This window comes from Numida meleagris, chromosome 12 (assembly GCF_002078875.1).
Source record: "Numida meleagris isolate 19003 breed g44 Domestic line chromosome 12, NumMel1.0, whole genome shotgun sequence".
In the NCBI taxonomy this organism is placed as follows: Eukaryota; Metazoa; Chordata; class Aves; order Galliformes; family Numididae; genus Numida; species Numida meleagris.
The window spans coordinates 7871165-7891606 of record NC_034420.1 but is presented as its reverse complement, the minus strand read 5'-3'; the positions used below and the strand labels follow the sequence as shown (position 1 = coordinate 7891606).

The following is a 20442-nucleotide window of genomic DNA, read 5'->3' as shown; positions in this document are numbered from 1 at the left end:
TTATCCGTTCAAGGCTACTGAGCAGTTAGAGCATAGTTTATAAAAACAAAAGCAAAAAAACCAAAACAATTCCTTCTGAAGTTTTCGTGGTTAAAACATTGTCAAAACCAAACTGCGACCTTCATTTGACTTCAGCAGCTCACCTAATTTAGAAGACCAGGACACACCATGTCAACAAGTTTCCACATCACGTGGTTCAGCAGCCTGCTACACAGCTCCAAGATACTCACACACAAAACTTCTTGTAGCATCCTGAACAGTTTGCAGCTCCATGCTAAACAACTAAGTCACATGATACAGCAGTTTAAAAGTATTTGGTTTCCAAATCCCACCCAGTGAAGTGAGCACCAAGCCAGATCATATGACAAGTGAATGCTTACTCCAATGTTTTTTCATTCCCTTAACTAACCTTGAGACAAGCAAGCGAAGTACTGATGCACACCTAGCACTTAGCAGCAAAGACCACAGGTCAGGCCGACCCAAACGTAAATCCTTTTCTGTTTTCAGAGCTGCATCTTCAAAAATAATATACTCTCTATTTCAGCAACTGCATGTTTCCTAAATAATGCCAATGGTAAAGGAAGCATTTGAGAAAACTTGTTTTTTTTTTTTAATTCAACATCATAAAATATTTGGTTATCACCCTATTCACATTTTGTATTTCTTTCCTTCAAGGAGTCAAACTGAGGTAAACCAGTTAGCAAAAACTTCAAAGAGTTAGCAAAACTCAGAAACAAGCTGAGAAATGACAGGCCCAGCTGCAGCCTACTGTGCCACTTTTACACCCTCACTAGATAACCAGAAGTTTTCCGCATTACATTGATCAACTGTGCTGGTACAGTTACCTTGTTGTAATTACAACCACCAAAGCTGTGCAATCTGGTCGAGTGATGCATTCAGGAAATCCATATTTAGAAAGTGTCACATTTAAACAACAGTGAGCAAAAGTGCCAACTGTACAGCTGCTGGTTACCAGCTGAGAAAACCCAAACCTCACGCACACTGAAAACACCAAAGCAGTGAAGGCATGAACACAAGGCAGCATCTCTTTGTCTGCAGGTACTGTATGCATAAAACCAGAACATCAGCTCACTGTTACAACAAAGCATTCCTACCACCAACTGTAACAAGACTGCCTTGTTTCAGGCTAAGAAAAGCTCTCCTCAGACACCAGTTTTGCCAGGTACCTCGTCTTCTGTGAATTTGACCGCTATCACTGACCACTCCTGGAGCCATTTGGAACTGCACAAGGTCACGCTCGTGTTTTAAACAACAAAAAAGCATCCTGGTGCCTCACTGCTAGGAAGTACAATGCTGCTGCGAGAAGACTTAGATGAACTTAAACCTTTAGACTCTGGAATTCAAGAAAAGATATAATAGTGATGGAAAGGCATCCAGAAACATTTATATTTTCATTCAACAAAAAAGGTCAATTTGGACTTCAACATTCTATTAACATCTGCTAATTTCATCAGTTGTACTATGTTACCCTACTATTACTCTGTCTCGTTCTATGCAATTAGTTTCCCAGCATTTTGGCTTTCAAATGTCAGACGGAAGAGTTCACACGACAAGAAGTGGAGACTGTCAAATAAGTGAAAGTGGATTGAGAAACACCACTAGAATAAAAACAAGGCACAGTGACCAAGCAAGCTGGAAAGAACTACTGGGATTACCTGAGATAACCTTATTGATAAGTCTGACAAGTCAGCAGGCACATGAAGGTGAATACACAAGTCTGGAAGACCTCATGAGCACAAAGGATTCAACAGCCAAAATAAAACCAAATGACAGTAAGTGATTAATGCCTGCTATTCCACTTCTGCAATCACTAAGGCACTTACACAAGTCTCCAAACTGGGCACCGGTTAGATAATGTAACTAAAGAGAAAACACAGACCTCCCTATAATCATATGCTTCTACAAACATCACTGAAAAACAAGTAATCCTAACCAATGCAAGCACAGGTATTCAAGAGAAACTGGGAAGGAGCTGGTATCAATGCTTAGAACACTCACGTTCCTTCACGCAGCAATCCACAGACAAGATGGGTCACCAATAACCAGGAAAGGAGCCTTGCTCGCACAGCTCAGCAAGGCAGTCATGAAGTTAAGCAACTGCTTGTTGCAGATACAGGAGGACTGTAAGAGGGAGGCAGCCATTAAAGAAATCAAGGAAGCTGTACATGGGCACCGACCGCCTACAGGCGCAGGCACTCATCTTCAGGCAAGCTTTCCAAGCACAGAACTACAAGTGCTGGCCTAGGAAATCAGCACTGCGTAGGATCACATGAAGAACTGCATGTTAACTAAAACTAGCAGGATCAGGACCAAAAGTAACCTCTTCTGGTCAAACACGTTCTAGACTTCTCAGGCTCCTGAGAAATAAGGCGTTACAGACAAAGCAGTAAGTACATTCTGCCTGTGGAAGTACACTAACTTGAGTCTCAACAGATATGGAAGCAGCACACACAGGGCAGGCAATCCATCACTCTCAGATTCACATCTACATTGCCACATATTCTCTATTTCCCTGAAGCTGGAAAAGCACTTCAACTGCTAGCCAGCTAGGAACCAGTACCATAAATGAACCTAACATAACATGGCATGACTGAAACACTGAAGTGGAATATTTAACAGATGTCATCTAACGTTAGTTGCCATGGTGAGTATGAATTAGGCCACCCAAGTACTAAATAAAGAAATAGCAAAGAACGCCCTACGTTATCAAGTTAGGTAGGCTATAAATAAGATTTTGTATCACTTTTTGTACAGTTATGAGAAAAATATGAATACATGAAGTATGCCAATGCAGCTCATCCGTTAAGCACAAGGGAAATTTCATCTGTCTGGTCTTATGTTGCATACATACTTCTATGACTTGCTGCTTTGCTGGTTGTTTAATGAAGTAAACTAACAGCTGGTAGGAAGTGAGAAGAACATAAGTCACATTTCTTCCATAGAAGTCAAAAGGCTCAATTCAGATGAGAAGGTAAGCCATTAATCTACAGCATGCGCTGCAAACACTGTGGAGGAAAAAAGACCCCTTCTGCAGGGCTTCTACTCATCATCTGTTCCAAGTGGAGCTAACGCTGAACTGAAGTGCACACCTCTGCAGCTGTTTCTACAAAGGATGAGCTGAGGCAAGATGAAAAATGCTTCAAAAAAAACTACATTTATTTTCAAAACTGGGTCTCTCCCGGCTGCTTCTAAGGAGTCCACAAATACCAAGACAGAAGTTTAGACTGTTGTGAAACATTAAATTGATTTTGTTTAAAGACATTTTCTGCTAAGAGTGAACGTTTAGGGATTTATTTCAGTTTTACACTGAGCTATCAGAACAGGAGTGTTGCTCCTATCTACTACAGCTGGTCTGTCTTTCAGTATGAAGGTGCTTGAAAGAAATATATTTACAGATTTTCAAGAACAGAATTTAAAGTGCTCAAGGAAAAATCCATTGTGAGAACCACCTTAAAGTTACTAAACCTGACCATGGGTTTCCACTGCATGTATTATTTAGTGAAGATGAATATGGGCTGAAGCTTATTAACAGATTAAGCACCAACGTGGCACTAAGTAACCAGAGAGCCCCAGTGTCTGAGATACTTTTACTTTTCTGACAGCAGCTTTATAGCATGCCACACTATTTAGGACATTATGTAGCAAAACACAGGTGACAACATTTAGTTTATCAACTTCAAAATATTTTGCAAGAATCGAATGCATTGGTAAGTCAGAAACACAGGATTTTACTTGTTCAAGTTGCAAAACCAACATAACTAAGCCTACAGCTTTTGTATTTAAACTTACAAATAACTAAACTCAAATATCCCCTTGATAAGCCTCACATGAATTTGAATACTGTATCTCTTCAGCTCTGCCCACACAAGCATGATCTGTTTTACAGTCAACCCTGCTCTTCCGTGCAACACTTTCATACCTCACCAACAGCTGCAGCTAGATCCAGCACCACATCCATTTCTAGGGGAAAGCAGGTAACAAGTCACCCCACAAGGTGTTGGCAGGGAAAAAAGAATTTAAAGTTTGCTTTTCTTTTAGAAGAGAAGTACATCTGAAAGAATATCTAGAGAATCTTCATAAAGGATATGAACAATAGTTGATAATCACCATAAATGGCAAAAACCAACAGCGGCAACCACAGATGATTCAAACAATTGCTCTCGTCAAGAGTGCCTAAAGAGATTTACACCATAAACAAAACAACACAAAGAACCTCGAACACAGTTTCATTCCTCTGAACCAGGACCAAGAATGTGGGAATACAGGCAGATATTCCAAACTGTTAGGATCAGCACCCAGTTAACAAGAAGATCACAGCTAAAAATGCTTTGCTACTGAAAAAGAGGGGAAAAAAAGCTGATGGCCGAGAACAATCAGAATAAACCTACCAGAATATTGCAGACTTCGCATTGTGTCCTAAGGCAGACCAGATCGTTAGATGTTAAAGACTGGTCCAAGAGCCTGCTGTCAAAAACAAAGGCAATAGCCAAAATTTGTGCATACCACAGTCTGCAGTGGTATTCACACGAGGTTTTGTGAAATTTCAGAGAGCAGCTCAGAATCTTTCCTGCTCTTCCAGGAAGCAACAGTAAGCAGCAAAGTTGAAGACCCCTGTGTGAATTTAAAGTGGTGTAGATATTCAGACAACAGACAACCTATCTCAGTTTTTTTTGCTATTTCATGTGCAAACAATATGTTCTGTCACAGTGCAAGTAGCAAGTCCTCTCTCCACAACAACCGAAAGCTCACAGTTAATCCCACAGAAGCAGCAGGATAAAAATGCTGTTGAGCCCAGCTTATACAGCATGGAAAATGGAAAAGCTTGGAACTATTCCTCAGTTTTCTATCAGATACTCCATTTATGTTGTTGCTGCTTAAAGGTGCCACTTTACAGAAAATTTAACTAACTTACTGAAAGGATTTCCTCAACCTGATTCATCCTTCTCAATACACTGAGCCAAGAACAGCTTATTCCAACCAGACAGCAAACCATTACAAAACAATAGCGGAATGCGTATTATCAATTACACATGCAAAGAGCCCTAAGTACGAAGTCATACATTCTCCCAGCTTAGCAGCTGCCAAAAACACATGTCAAAAAAGCTTGAGTTGTCTGGAACAACATGTGCAGTAATCTGACGTTGCTCCTACACTTAGTTAAGCACCTCAGTGATGCACTTGATTGTGTAAGATAAGGCCTCTCCCTCAGTACCAGAGTACCACAAATTCTGATTCTACTAACTCCATGTTTCAACATTTATCAAGTGAACCGTGTACTGAGCATCCCCCCTCAGCTTCCTCTTCTAGAAGAGGAACAAAAATACTGTTTTTTATTTTTTCAAGCATCATCGGATTACGTATCACATGACAACAGGAAAAGCACAAAGAACCAGTCGAGCAACATCTAATATGCACATATTTAAAACTGACATTAAAAGTTGTTTCTGAAGACCAAAAAGATATTCTCAAGACTTTTCTGAAAAGCTTTTCTAAGAAGTCATCCTAAGATTAACAACACTGGAACCTGAAGGTGAAAATCTTCAAGACCCGCTGACATTATCAAACAGATGCTACCTCTAGCACAACTGAAGCCATCTGAGCTGCTTTGAGTGTTGCCTCAGTTGTCAATTCTTACCCAGATTCTTGTAATTACTTTTCAGAGGCCACTTGTCAAAGAAAGATTTTAGTTCCTCTGTGGTGGTGGGACTTTAAATGAGTTACTGGTTTTATCTGACCTAGCTTTCTGTATAAGTATGTAAAATACAAAGGAAAGAAAGCTTACAAGATGACTGCTTTAACTGAAGCTGGAAATAAGTTTCTCAACAGGCAAGACAACTTCCAGTATCTCAGCTTTAAATAAAACACTCATATTAGGCACTTTAATCAAATTCAAGAACTTACTTTTAAATAGCAGCTCACTTCTGTTACACGGAAAATTTGAAAAACATGAAACTTAAGTCTCATTATAGCACTAAAGGTTTTTAGAGAAAGAGCATAAGCTTAAGAAAGCATGCTTTTCCAGTTTTATGATGAAACACCAGATACCCACTTGCTTTGGCTGCTCTCCCAGTTACCCTTGTTTTAGCACAAAACTGTACCGTGATGGCTTTCCAATATGCAATTTCTTTTTTTCAGCTGAGAAACAAACGTATTCATACAAAGACAAGAGAAACCGTCGTCTAAAATAAAAATTAAATCTGGTTACACATAAGCAACTATTATAATTGTAGCTGTTCTGTTTCATACAGGTACGTTTGTTCTATTCTTGTAGAAGGCTGTCATGAATGGAGAGGACAGATGTGCAAAACAAGGCTGTCTCCCTGGCTATATAACTCCAGCATACAATCAGGTCTACAATCAGTTGTGTTTACAGAGCACAGAAAAAAGCTAACAACCCGAAAAACGCAGCCAACTTCTAGGTTTTGTTAGAGTTAATATACACTCTGACATACACAAATCGCTATGTCTCAGCAGTTTATACAGACCACTAATTTATGCACACGCAACAAAGTGAGTTAAGAGCGAAAGGACTAACTGGAATCCACGGCTTGACTCATTAGCTATATTCAAGTTGTTCCTGTAGCACAAGATACCGATTCCTTTTATGATACGGCACAAACATCAGAAATACTAACTTGAAAAACAATTATTTAAAATATTCTTGGCTGAAGTGTTTCTGGAGTAGGAAGAAGTTTCACTTAGGCTATTCTGATGCAGATTCAGTAGTCAGAACTACACAGCATAACACCTCAATAATCTGAGAAATGACTCCTCCTAGAGTCTGCTGCACCAAAACAGTAGCAACTCACTTCTAGATGAGAAAATCATTGAAAACTCTTCAAAGTTTCAGACAGAGTAAGAAACAAGGAAACCGCCTAGCAAGCAACTGGGAGGCATTAATCCTGACACTTCAACTGTAAGGAAATCCTAGTGACGCATCTGTTGCTGGTAACAGAAAGGGGCTGCCATTTCACTCCTGGTCGAGGTTCTAAGCAGTCTCAAGCGTTGCTGCACATAACTATGAAAGGAAAAGATACACGCCTGAGCACGTCCCTTGTCCCAACAGGAGAAGGGGGAGGGTTAATCACGTCTATCCGCCATTTTCTGAGCGGAGGAGGAAGACATGTTGGAACAAAAAAAAAAAACAACAAAAGAAAGCAGCCATTTCCAGTACCAGCTCCAAACTCTCAACCTCATCAAGAACACTGGCTCTCACAGAAACAATCTCATACTTTATTCTGATCACTTTAAGAATTTCTGATAGCTCAGGAACCACTGAAGATCTCACTTTCAGCGCACAGCATGGAAGCCTAACAACACAGTCTGAGACAGGGAGGGGGAGCTACAAGGATACCCAGCTAGTTGTTAAGCTTAGAATGGAGCATTTTTCCCAGCAGCCCAACTCCTAGAGAAGAGAACTCCATTCTCTTATGGTGGCATCCCACCTCACAGGAACATGAAAGAAAAGTCACCATACTTGGCATATACAACTGAATCCTACCGTATATGTGGGATGCCAACTCCTCCTTGCAGAATTTTATACAGTTTGCTCTCATACAGCAGCTGGGGATGCCTGGCCTTCTGAGACTCCAACTTCACGGCAACTTCCTGCAGCGAGAGGGAACAAGGAATCAGAGCAGAGCGTCCACCAAACACTGCCTTGCCACTGAGGTGTAGGGAGACTGAACTTCAGTATTCCCCACACTTGCTCTGAGCTACAATTTTTAAGCTTTTGGTGCTCAACGTCCTGCATTTTGTTGCCTCTTCAAATAAAATCCATATCGTGATGATTTGTACACAAATATCCATCCCAGGTCATGAAATTGAGCTGGAGATATTATATCTTCAGATTCACATAAGCGAGGAAGAACATATGTAGGTGTTCCTTCTTTACAGCTCAGAGAAGTGAGGGGGAGGAAGAATAAAAAAAACCACGAGAAAAAAAAAAGCTGAAGAAACAGGGGATCTTCTTTGTTTCTACTGCTGTTGATGAACACGAGATAAAGTGTTCCCCAGCTGAGAAAAGGGGCAGAGACGATTGCCAGAAGACAGAGTTCTCCAGCCGCTGACAAGGTGCTCTTCTCTCCCTACCTCTCACAATGCCAAGCGCTGGGTGTGGGCCCACGGCTCCGTCGGAAGGGGCACCTCGCTCCCAGCCCGAGACCGTGAGGTGCGGGCCCAGGCTCGGAACGCGCACCCCGGTTCCCCCACCCGGCGCCCCGGGAAGGCGATCCCCGGGGAAAGGCGCCAAGTCCCCGCTTCAGGAAGCACCACCGCTCTCCGGGTCCCCCCGAGACGTTCGGGGGTGCGCGCCGCCCTTACCTCCCCGTTGGTGATGTTGATTGCCAAATAGATGTCCCCGAAGGAGCCCGAGCCGATCTTCCGCACCAGCTTGTACTTGCCCCCGACGATGAACTCGGCCTTGGAGCCGCTGCTGCTCGCCATGGCGAGGGGCGGCTGCGGGGCGCCCTGGGCACTACGGGGCTCGGGGGAAGGGAGAGGGGGAAGAGGGCTCTACCGCCGCCCCAAGAAGGGGAGAGGGACAGGGGAGGGAAGGGAAGGAGAGAGGAGAAGAACGAGGAACGGCGGTCCCCACCGCTCAGCTCGGGCCGGGCCCCTCGGGCGGCCGCCCCGCTCCGCGGCTCCGTCCCGCTCCCCGGCCGGGCGCCGCTTGGCTCCCCGCGCCCTCCAGAGAGGTGAAAAGCGGCCGCCGAGGTGCTGCGAGGGAGCGGGAGAGGAGAGGGGAGGGGAAGGGAAACGCGAGGCCCGCTGGCTCCGCCGGGTCCCGGCCGCCGCCGGTCCCTCACTCGGCCACCGCCGCCATCTTGTCTCTCAGCCGCTGCTATCACAGACACAAAATGCCCCCAGCCTGCAGCCGCCGCTTCTTCACCGCGCGGGGCACGCTGGGAGCGGGGCGGGGCGGCCCCGGCGCATGCGCTACGGTAAGGCCGCCTCCTGCCCGCAGCGCGCCTGCGCGAGGGGCAGGGCGGGCGGGGTTAAGGCGGAGAGACGACTGGAAAAAGCTCTTTGCGCGTGCGCACACACCACCCTCCCGCCGGGCCAATGACCGCCGTCGTTTTCCATCCGCCCCCAGCCCTGCGACGCGACGCGTTCTAGATTTGCGCATGCGCGTCACTGAAGCCCGAGCCCGGGCGGAAGAGGAAGGGGAGAATTATCTGTGCCCGCACTGCTCCTTAAAGGGGCTGGAGTGTCAGGGGCTCGGGCAGGGCTTGCCTGGGCCTCGGGCTCGGAGTCACAGGGTTTAGGGTTAGTAAGCGGTGATATGATCCATACCGTTCACAGGCAGCCAAGTGTCACTTAGAGTCCCTTTGGGGGCAGCTGTGTCTACATAGTGACTGCTGGAGATATAGAAATGGCAGTCAGTGCCCTCGCTGCCTGCACAGTGGCTGTGACCCCGCTGCTGGTGGCATTTCCAGGCTGTGTCAGGCCCAGACCCTTGCCTGCTTGTATCTGAATTGCCTGCTTTTAACCCATGAAGTGAATCTGCAGCAAAGTGCCACGTGTCCTGCTGCAGCACCAGGGCTGTGAGCACCTGCACCCCGTGTTTTGTGGGGCTGAGCCCCAACACCTGAAGCGGGCCTACAGGAAAGCAGGGGAGGGACTTTTTATAAGGGCAAGTAGCGACAGGACAAGGGGAAATGGTTTAAAACTGGAAGAGGGTAGATTTAGACTAGATATTGGGAAGAAATTCTTTACTTTGAGTGTGGTGAGACACTGGAACAGGTTGCTCAGTGAGGTTGTGAATGCCCCCTCCCTGGAAGCATTCAAGGCCATGGGTTTGGGCAACCTAGTCTAGAGGGAGGTGTCCCTGCCTATAACAGAGGGGTTGGAACTAAATGATCTTAAGGGTCCCTTCCAACCCAAACCATTCTATGATTCTATGAACACAGCTCTCCATGACGCTGTGAGCACACGATATCCACCTTGTTACCCCTCCCTGCCCAGCCTGACAGCTTGCGTTATCTATCCGACCTTCAGCACCTGCCTGTCAGGAGGCAGCATGCAGGGCTAGCAATCCCAGCAGGCCTCGCATTACTGGGAGGTTTCTGAGGCAGTGGTGGGTTTGTGAGGAACATGAGGGGCCCATAGCTTCTTGTGAGGCCCCTGCCAGGTGCTGGGCAGCGTCGCCTGCTGCGACCACCCTGCCTTCACCTGGCAGCTTCGCCCAGGCTCCAAGCACAAGCAGCTCCTGCTCCAGACCCTGTTTCTTGCTGTCTTTCAAAATCAAGTTCTCCTCCCTTGTCCTCTGGCTCAGTGCTGTGAGTTTTTCCTTTGCAGGAACACAAAACTGTGAATTCCCAGTGACTCATTATCACTCCCTGTCAGAGCGGCGTCTTCTGCTGTGCAAGCCTACATTTGGGAAATGATTCAGTCCTCAGCAAAAAGAAAGCTCCTACAGTAATGTAGCTCATGTATATAGAAGGAATGTCTACTCAGGTTATTTAATTTAATGGGGGCATGCAGAGGAGCTGTTTTCCAGCTTGCCTGGTGTACTTAAAGCCATGGGAATAACAAAAAAATTGATTTTAAGACCGGTCAATGTACAGATTGTTTTAAACAGCTAACACTTTGATAAAACTGAGATTAAAATGTCCAGGTTAGGACATTACTATATCAATAGGAAGTTGTTCGTATGAAGGTAGAGGAGTCCTGGCATAGCAGCATCCACATGGTAAGGGAGGCTTGTATTGCACCCACCATATTGCTTTCTAACTTGGTAAAGTTACTGTGGTACAAACACTTTCGGTCTGCACAAGTGCAAAAAAGTCCTGGCTTGTGTCCATGTGGCTGTTGCCCAGTGAGGGAAGTCTGTGATTTGCTGTCTTTCTTCCTGTGGTGGACTCACTTAGCTACAGGATGACTCCATGGTGAGAGACCAGGAGGAATGGAGAGGGAAAATTGGCAGTCAGCAATGCTGTGAGCTGCAAATATCAGCTCCAAATTCCCCTTACGTTTCAGGGTGTTTAGACCCAAGGTTCTACTACAGGTCCCTCTGCATTTCCAATAAAAATAAATTGAGAAGACTCAAAATCAGATCAGACTGTACCGTATCTGACAGAATGAAAGTGATGCTGAGAGAGCAAGTGAGCCTCCAACTCATTCCTACCTCAATACTGTAAGGGAACATTTGTAAGAGCAAGAATATCTGCACTCTTCTCACTGAGAGGGAATGTGGATTCTGTGCGGAGGAGCTCTGACACATCACACGGCACTTAAGGGGGCTGGAGCTTCAAGGGCAAACGAGGTGTATCTGAACATCACACTCATTTCTAAATACAGAGCCTTTCTGTCCTCACTTGCCCTCACATTACGGTTAATCGTGATTTGCAAACAGATTAGGACTGATGTGCACTTAGAGGCCTTTGGGGTTTAGTCGTTTTTAATGATTGCTCTGGATGAGATTTGAGCAGTCTGCAAGCGCTCGAGTCACGTATCCTTGGAGGAGCAGGAAAAACAGGTCTGCAGCTCCCGGGCAGTAACTAGCCCGTGCGTGGGCATGCAGGGGAGCAGGCTCCGCTGGGCTGTGCAATGCTGCCACCTCCTGCCCGCGGGGGGACAGCTCTGCGGCCAGGGGACACTGCCGACTGAGGCCCGAGGGCATCAGGCATCGCACCATGGGGACGGGCCGAGCTGAGCCTGCTACAGAGATGCCCTGGCACACATCGTCTCCCAAAGGTCTGCAGAGCAAAAACAAGCAAACAAATAAAAGTGATGATCAACAATCAGGTTGGATATGTTGTCTTTGTGTTGAGTCCCGCAACAGTGTTAGGAATGGAGAGCTTGAAAGGCAGAGCTGCGTAGGCAGTGTGGGAAGGGCTGCAGGACAGGCTGGAGGGCAGAGATGGGAGAAGTCAGCCAGCATAAACCGGGACACATCATCAGGACACAGAAGAGAAGACCTACCAGCACAGCTACAGCTCCGTCACCTCTGGCCAGTGCGCAGCCAGAACAATGAGTGTGAGGATCACCTCTTCCCATCACCAGCTCTGGCAGCTGCAGGCAGTCTGCCTGCTCCTGATGTCTGTCGACACGTGAAGGAGCAGCAGAGCCCAGTGCCAGCATCCCACCGTGTGACGCAGGGATGACATCAGCCCGCTTCCTGTTTGCTCACTGCCTGTGGTTGCAGCCACACTGGATCCCACCTCCCAAATTTACGTCTTGGCCACTCCAGTTCTCTACTTGTGCCTCCACAGTAACAAGGAGAGGTCTATTTATTTGTGAAGCAGAGTGAAGGTACATGCGTATTTCTGGGTGAGAAGGATTTAACCCGGGGAATGAACAGCTCTATTGAGAGAAGGATGATGGAAGACACTGAGACTGAAGGACTGTTAGATGTCCAGAAGCTGGAGGTGGGTCTCAGTCCACGTCAGGACAGATCCAACATCCACTTGTGTAAGACCTTTTGCCCTTCTCTGTTTTGGCCCACAAATCTGTCCTGTCTTTGTTCCACATACAGCAACATTCCCCTCTCAGCCCCTCATGGTAAACCACATCCTGTGCTGCCACATGCAGGGTTTGCCTTGCTGAACAAAAAAGATCCTGATGGTCTGAAACCAATCCTGGCTGTGTAAAAAGCCTACACAGCTTGGGCTTGTGTCCTGAGTCTTTGGAAAGCATAGACATTGGTGAAGGCACACAGTAGATGCGCGCAAACATAGAAGCCACAGAGGTACCCAATGGATTTAAATTGATACAGCTTAAAAATACTGCACCTGTAAGTTGGGAGGAGAAGTTTAGGCTGTGGTTCTGTAGCAGCTGGCTCGATCCAATCTGACTTCTGCATCCTTCTCCCCACCTGCTCACCCTGCTCCCAGTGCCTTGGTCAGACCCTCTGCAGGTCAATTTGACCCCCTTTCAAAAATTGTCTGCGTGTTATTCTTCGTATTTTCTTTGGGTTAATATTTTGCCAAACTGGAATGGATCGAGGAGCTCCAGTGACAGTGCCCCTGTGACAGTGCAAGAGTTGTCCTTTTCTGGCAGTGGCATGCTGTCAGCCAGAACACCAGACGGGAGTGGAGAAGCGTGGCCTGCTGTCTGGAAAGGTGCTCTGCAAGCACCCAGGAGGAATGCAATAATTGTTGAATTCATCACCAGTGAGGAGGACAGCAGTTTTAGCACTAAAAGAAGTGCTAAAAAAAGAGGGGGTGAATCTGGCTGCTGGTGCCTCTTGGAAGCTATTCTTCAGCTCCTGTTCATTACTATTTTTCACATCTTTCAGGGACATGGAGGCAATGAAAGCATGCTTATAGCTGCATCAGTTGACAAAGTGAAAAGAATAATTCTCCTCTCTTCTCTTTCCAGAGGACAGGCCAGCAGTCCTGCTTTACGGCCCAGCCTCCAGCTGACCCCAGCATTGCTCATCCTTCATTTGTGCCTGCTTTGCAACTGAGCATCCCCACACCTCTTAATTTGATCACAGCAAATGAAGGGAGTGTTTTCAGTGTAATAAACCAGCTGTTTGATGCAGTGCTGATGGAGCAGCATCCTCTTCTCATGCTTGCAACTGTGTCAGCAAATACTTGCTGCTGTGTTGGGTCAGGAGGGAGCTGCTCATCCTCCTGGGCAGCAGGGATATCCCAGGATTCTGTGAAAAGGCTCAGGGGGAAGGAGCAACATTGAAATAACAAGCTAGGCAAAGTCATAACTGAAGAAGTCAAAGGCCATGCAATGCCTCTGCTCCAGAGCCATCAGCTCGTGTTTGGTTCAGGTTGGAATTTCAGAGGTGTCCAAGATGGATGTGCCGCCTCCCAGGGCTCTGCTTGTGCTGCTGCAGGTAGGACCTGGGGACATGGGGGATGCACATCCCAAGTGCTTTTGCAACACAGACCGCAAAGGACAAAGGTACACGCTGCAGCTGAGCAGAGCTGAGGGATCCCCCGCTGGGCTGTAGTCCTGCTCACTGTGTGCATCTGGCTGCTCACTGAGCTGGTTCACCCTCCTCACTTGCTTTGCGAGCACTTGTTTCTGCTGGTTTGGGGAATCAGATTGCCTCATGGTAGGACCAACAAAGCTGGAGCTGATGCAAAGGAAAGAGAGGAGAGGGGTCATCAGAATCCCAAACTCTTTGGAAGTAAAATGTGTATGTTTTGTGTTCTGTCACACCAGCCCTGCCACTCAGCATCAACCCCATTCCAGAGGGGCACATTTTCCCTATGTACCCTGTGTAGCCAAGAATGAGTGAGGTCCAGAGCTCCAGCCCAAGGCCTGATCTGCTTCCTGAAGTGCTTATCATCTCAGACAGGGAGAGCCCATGGTGGTTTTGCCCCAGTTTTCATGTAAGTGGTCAAAGTCTGGGTGCAGGTGTACAAACTGAGACACCACCGATGGATTTCCCTTAGGTCTGGACATCCAAACTCATCTCAGTATTTCTTTGCTCTTTGGCGGTAGGGGCATGTGAGCTCCTGGCACTTCCCACGGCTGAGGGATTTGCACTTTAAATTAGATCTGGGTTACAGGTTTGTAGACACAGCAGTTGCTTGTCTCAGGGCACCAATTCTGCTCACGCATCTCTCCGCGCTCCCCCTGCCCACACAGCCCCCGGGCAGCGTGCCCTTCACGCCGGCTGCTCGCCTTCCCTCCCTCCCCAATGCCATGGGCTGTGGCTTTGCTCTGACCTTAGCTGACCCCGCTATTTTTAGCAGGGCTTGTGGTGCTGGGGAACATGGCTGGAGAGGAGCAGCTTGTGCCAGGAGGAGCCAAAGCCAGCTTGTGCTGGTGACTCCAACAGAGGAGACTGTATCACCACAGGAATAAGTGAAGCGATTTTGTCTCAGATTGAAGAAGTGGGGACCCAAAGGAGCCGTGGGTGTCTAGGCTCAGTAACGCTGCCTGGGTTTAATACCTCTGGGAAAAACGAAACTGGCAGGAGGGACCGGGGCCCCACAGCTCTGGGGCCCTGGGGAGAAAATGTCCATGAGCTGACAGCACCATCGCCAAGCTCCACAACAAGTTGGATGGGAAATTCTGTGGCCTGGGATGTTCTTGGCTGCTTGGAGTGAGATTTTTTAAGCACAGCCGGAAAAGGGGGATTTTCAAGTAATTTTGGTGATTCATAGGAAATGCCATTACTGCACAGCTGATGCTCTACCAATGCACTTGTTCCTGGAAGACTTTCCTGCAAAGTTTCCCTGGTGAGGTATCGCTGCCAGGAGCGGTGCCTGCAGGCTGCGTGGGTTGGCCAGGCTCCGGTGCAGAGCTCTGAGCATCCCCTCAGCCAGAAAGGTTTGGAGACATGAGAGCCCTGCAAGTTTCTGCTTTCCTTTAGGTCTGCAGCCAGGAGGAGGAACCGCAGGTCCTTTTGTTTGGCACAGTCCCCAGGGACAATTTGCTGAATGGTGGTGAAGCTGAGGTCGAACTTTTCCGTGATGTCAGACTGGAAATTGCTTGGAGTACGCTGGTGAATGCCTTGTGAGGTGAGGCGAGAGGCTCCCAGGAAGTTATGGGACAAAGGATGTAAATGGCAGCGAGGCTGATTCATGGCTTGTCATATCCGTGGGTACGTCAAGTCCTCAGCAGCAGCTTCTCTGGCACTCATTAATTTATTATGCTGCTAGTGAGGAGTGCTGGTATTTGGCTTCCACACCACGCTTCTACTGCTGCAATCACTCAGCTTCAAATCATCGGGGTACATCTTCTCTAACACAGAGTAACTCAGCTTGTGGGCAGCGGCTGATACACATGAGGCTGCCATCAATCTTCCTGAGTATAATTTCTTGAACAATTTTAGGGAGCATGGATTTCATGCATGCCATGTGCAGTGGTGAGGGATGCAGAGGGGGATGGGAGGAGCAGATCAGGCAATACAGCGTGGCTGAATGCAGGCTGGGGCTCAGCCCTGCCTGCCCCATGCAGGATTTGGCCATACTTTATGGCTGCTGCTGCTCTCCAGTGGCAGGAGCCAGCCAAGCAGTCTGTCCCAGTGGGTTCACCATCCCCTTTCTGAAAGCTCTGGCTTTTCTTAGCACATTTTGGGAGGGAGGACCCTGAGAAGAGAGCAGAGGTGAAGTGCCACGCTGTCTCCAAGCCCCATGCAGCAGGGATGCTCCCACTGCCACCCACTTCCTAGACCTCAGAGCACTCACAAGCTGTTCCCGGAGCAGGAGCTAGCGCCTGAGCTGATTGCAGACGAGGGACAAAATCAAGGGCTGCTGAGTCTGGTGATTTTATTGCTCATGGCACTTCACGTGATGGCTTTTATCAGCATCTCCTCAGGGGTCATGGAGCTGGTCCTGTGCAGCTGGGCCATTACAGTCCTTTCCAGACTTTTGGAGCCAGTTGCTTCCTCCTAAGATTAGGAAAAAAAACCCACCATGACTGAGAGCATCCCAGAGAGCTCACGGTGGGGAACAAGGTGTGGCAGAAAGGAGCCCCATCCCTACAGGGCCTTGCTGTAAATGTCTCTGATTTTTAGGCAGACTGTTTCCTAGGCCATCCTGATGTCGAGGTTCTGGGGGGATTCACAGCAGAGCAGCTCCTGCAGGGTGCCAAGTATGGGCCCATCTCCCCCATGCCATGGCAAATCTCAGCACTGGTCTCAGGCTGGCACACCAGATGAGTGGGCTGTCTGAGGCTGCAACCCCTTTTGAGAGCACGTCCTCCCTGTTCAGCATCTGCTCACGTCTCATTCCTTCCAGCAGTCACCTGCAGGCCTGAACATCTCTGCTCAATGGAGCAGCTTTTCACATCATCCAAAAGCTAATTCTTGTTGAGATCAGCAAAGCAGGGGCCGAGAGATGCTGCTTGATTATGCCTGAATTTATTCTCTCCCCTCCTCCAAAGATTATCACGAGCTCCAGTTCATTTGCGCTTGTGAAAAGCACAGGGTGGAAAGTGCCAGATAAGGGGAAAGGCTCATCACGTGTTGTTGCCACAGTGCAGGAAACATCGCTAACAAATCAATCAGCCCCTTGACGTGCACGGCCCAGCTCCGCGTCTCTGGAGCAGCATTCACACCATGTGGGTCCCATTTTATCATGAGGGGCCAAAGAATCAGATGACAAGCATGCAGGCTGTCCTGCTTTGATGCTTCTGAGAGCGAGCTCTTTCAAGGGCTCCTTTACTGATGGCCCTTCAGCTAATTTTAGCACCAATGAGCAGCAGCTTAGCACAGATCAGAGGAGAGGGACTGTAAAAGCAGGTGTCTGTTTTAGGTGCCCCAGGTGACCCTTTTGGGAGCTGTTTGCTTGGTTCTCTGCGGCTGTGTGCCACATCTCTTCTTCTGCTAGACCCTCAACCAAACAGCACAGCAGATGGACCAGCATCAGACTTTCCCATTAAAGCCAGTGCAGTCACATCTCTGTACCCAACAGTGTGTGCCGTGCTACTAAGAACTGGTGCATTGCAGGAGCTCCAGGCACATGACACTGTCTCTGCATGCCCTCACTGCGAGGTTTTCTTTACAACTGTGGGGAACTGGAGATTCTGCTCTGAAATCTCGAAACCCATATTTACCTTACTGAATTCAGTAGTGCTGTCTGGGTATGACAGAGCTCAGATCAGACCCCAGACCCACCTAGAAGGAGGCAGGCAGAAGACACTGGAGTCAGCAGCCACGTCCAAGCTCCTGCCACATCTGAACTGACTCAAACTCTCATGGCATTAAGCAGTGGCATGGAGGCATGCAGGCTGGAGGTGGAAGCTGGACTGAGTCCTAGCTAAAGAACATTTTAAAAATGATTTTTTGTAACCTGAGCATATACTGTGACTTCCATTAATTTCCAGGCTCTTTCCCTCTGCCCTATCTCAAAGACATCACAAGATGACAGTTAGCAGCAGATTAGTTGCTTTTGCCAGGCTGTATGTGGCCTGAAAATGAAGAGGAGACAGAGCAGAGGGATGCTCCCTGCCATGAGGTGTTCCAAAAACAGCTTTAAATAAAATAATGGTCTCCAGCTGATTATTACCAACTAACTGCTCTGTTAAAAGCAGACCTCACGATGGTCTGCATGCTGCGCCGTGGAGCAGTCTTCCTGCAGTGGCTGTGTCCCGGAGCAGCCGGGTCCATCCTGCAGATGAGGACTCCAGGTGTTGGCAGGAAGCTGCTGGGTACATGGCTTCACCACAGTGCCCAGCGTGACACATCCAAGGCTGTGTGACAGCTCACCCTGGCCAGATGCTGGCAAAGGAGCAGTCAGGGTGCAGTTACCTTTGCCAGGTGCAGAGCCCAGCTCCCCAGCAGTCCTGCAGCCTTCAGGAAGAGATGCTGGCTCTTTGTGTTTAATAACCCAGCAGATTTTTCTTCCACAAATTCATCTTGTTTAAATGTTTTACATCTGTCACATCCTGTGGCCAGGAGCTCTGCAGTTTAACTATAGGTTGCACCAAGAACCACTTCCTTTTCATTGTGTTAAACTTCCTCCAGGTAGTTTCAGCTGGAGCCCCTACTCCTGTGTCAGAGGAGGCAGTGCACAGTCCCTCCCTCCCTCTACATGCCTCCCGGGACCACATGGGTCTGTCTCACAGCCTCCCACCCATTCCTGCTCCCAGCCGTGGAGTCATTCCTCGCCCTGAGGCTGCTGCAGCGCTTTGGGCACTCACACTTCCCTTCCCTGCTCCATCTTCCTGTGTCAATGGAGGCAACAGGAGAGCCAGACCTGCTCACAGCCTCCTAAGCTGTTGGCAGTCATGGTCATTTTGATATTCCTCCTCTTTCTCAGAACATCCATTTTTGGGTAAAAATCTCAAATCAGGCATGTTTGGGCCAATGTTGCCTGCAGCGATGCGGGCTCTGGGCACACAGTGGTTTCTCATACAGTGGAAGGAGACTCTTCTGGCAGCCCTAGGGAGGGCATTTGCTGCAGCCCAGAGCACAGACCAAGCATAGGGAGCCCTGCGAAGCCAGGAGCCAGGAAAATCTGTCTTCTGAGAGCCTGATAATGAGCAGAAAGAAAACATAGCCGTCATTTTGCATCAGGGCTCCTAGAGGGAGCAAGGGCGCACTGTGAGTGGCCTGCTTGGTACTGCTGAACATGAAGCTGCTGCTGGCTGGTGTGGCTGAGTTTTTGTGTGCCTCACATCAGTTCTCCATGTACAAAGATACCTGGGGGCCAAATCTCTGGTGTGCTCTGCCATGAGGAACCAGCACATTACCTGCTGTGGTGTGTGACAAGAAAAGGACACATCCCCTGCCACAAGCCCCCTTCCCAAAACACGGGGCATGCTGGTTTCCTACCAGCTATGGGGAGGCTTGCACAACCCTTTCGAGCCCAGGCAGAAGCCTGGGGATGCTGGAGAGCCCTGGATGGCCCCAGGACTTGCCTTGGCCAAAAGCAGAACCCAGAGCTTGGCAGAGAGCTGGGAGGCTTGGAGGCTGGTGGCTCTCCACCATTACAGCTGGCGCATAGGCTAGTGACTCAGGGGGCAGAGAAGCTGGAGCTGGCATCATCTACCTGGATTAATAATGGAGATGTCCCTTCTGATACTGCCATTGCCTTGTGGCTGGATGGGATGAAGTAATTGCTGCCGATGCAGCGTGCTTGAGCTGAGTGCTATCGTGTTGGCAGGAAACTCCATGTTGCCAAAACTGGAAATGTCCATGTGGAAATGCCAAGTTCTCCCAGGTTCTTCCCAGAGGAAGGGGAAGCCCAGGCATTGAGCTGTTCCCCTGGGAAGGCTTCCCCAGCCCACTGAACGATGCCCACCCTGCCCTCCTGCATGGTGCCTGGGGCTGATGGCTTTGCCCAAGACATTCTCGCCATGTTCTGAGCCTCAGCACACCAGTTAAGTTTCGTGGGCAGAGCCTCTGCCCACAGTAGTGAAACAAACACACGCTGCTCCCTTTCAAGGGGGTAGCTGCTGTGCTCGCCCATGGCAGAGACACAAGCCCCATCAAATCAAAGACACTCCCAGTTGCGTCAGTGGAAAAACGGATGGAGAGCTTGCACACAAACTGGATTGGCAGCTTCAAAGACTGCTCTTGCCTTCCTCCCACCCTTTGTTCCTCCAATGAGCAAGAGTAGCTATCTGCTGCAACGTGTGCTGCACAGGGAGCAGCTATTGTTGTGCCTGCAGAACAGCCACTCCTGCAGGAACCTGCCCAGGGCAGCAGATACTGATGGGACTCCAGAGGCTGCTGATCCCAAAGAAGGTGCATCTGGAGGGAACGTGCCTCTGCCGAGCTCCTCACGCCCTCGCCTTGCACAGCAGAGCCAATGCACCGTGGGTGAGGTGCGGGCAGCAGGGTGCCTGGATGCTTCTTGAGGGCACCTGGAGGAGGCAGCTCCACGGTGACCTGGCAGCTTCAGGAACTGCACAGGCAGGCAGACACATCCTGCGTGGCTGCAGAGCACCAGAACACAGAAGGAGCTCAGTGTGTGCATCCTTGATGGGCAGGGATGGGAGATCTTGCAAACCATGGCCCTCAGAAAATAAGCCATTTGCTACCTGGCTGACAGCAAACTG

At 48.6% G+C, this 20442-nt stretch overlaps 1 protein-coding gene and 1 long non-coding RNA gene across 5 annotated transcripts in view; both read right to left on the bottom strand.

Annotated features, from left to right (window-relative positions):
- CSNK1A1 (casein kinase 1 alpha 1) overlaps positions 1-8905 on the bottom strand; it is a 33000-nt gene extending 24095 nt beyond the window's left edge. For 2 of the 4 annotated variants that reach the window (XM_021410226.1, XM_021410228.1), the window contains exons 1-2: positions 8344-8903; positions 7523-7629 (exon numbers count right to left, since the gene is read on the bottom strand). In XM_021410226.1, coding sequence (XP_021265901.1) covers positions 7523-7629; positions 8344-8466 — 230 coding nt within the window. In that variant the 5' untranslated portion in view covers positions 8467-8903. Of the gene's footprint in view, positions 1-7522; positions 7630-8343 lie in introns of all 4 variants that reach the window. The other 2 variants (XM_021410227.1, XM_021410229.1) reach the window with 2 other exon arrangements.
- Positions 11405-12140, bottom strand: LOC110405171. Its single transcript, XR_002442710.1, has 2 exons — positions 11947-12140; positions 11405-11720 (listed from the first exon to the last, which is right to left on the bottom strand). It is a non-coding gene; the product is annotated as an uncharacterized LOC110405171 (long non-coding RNA).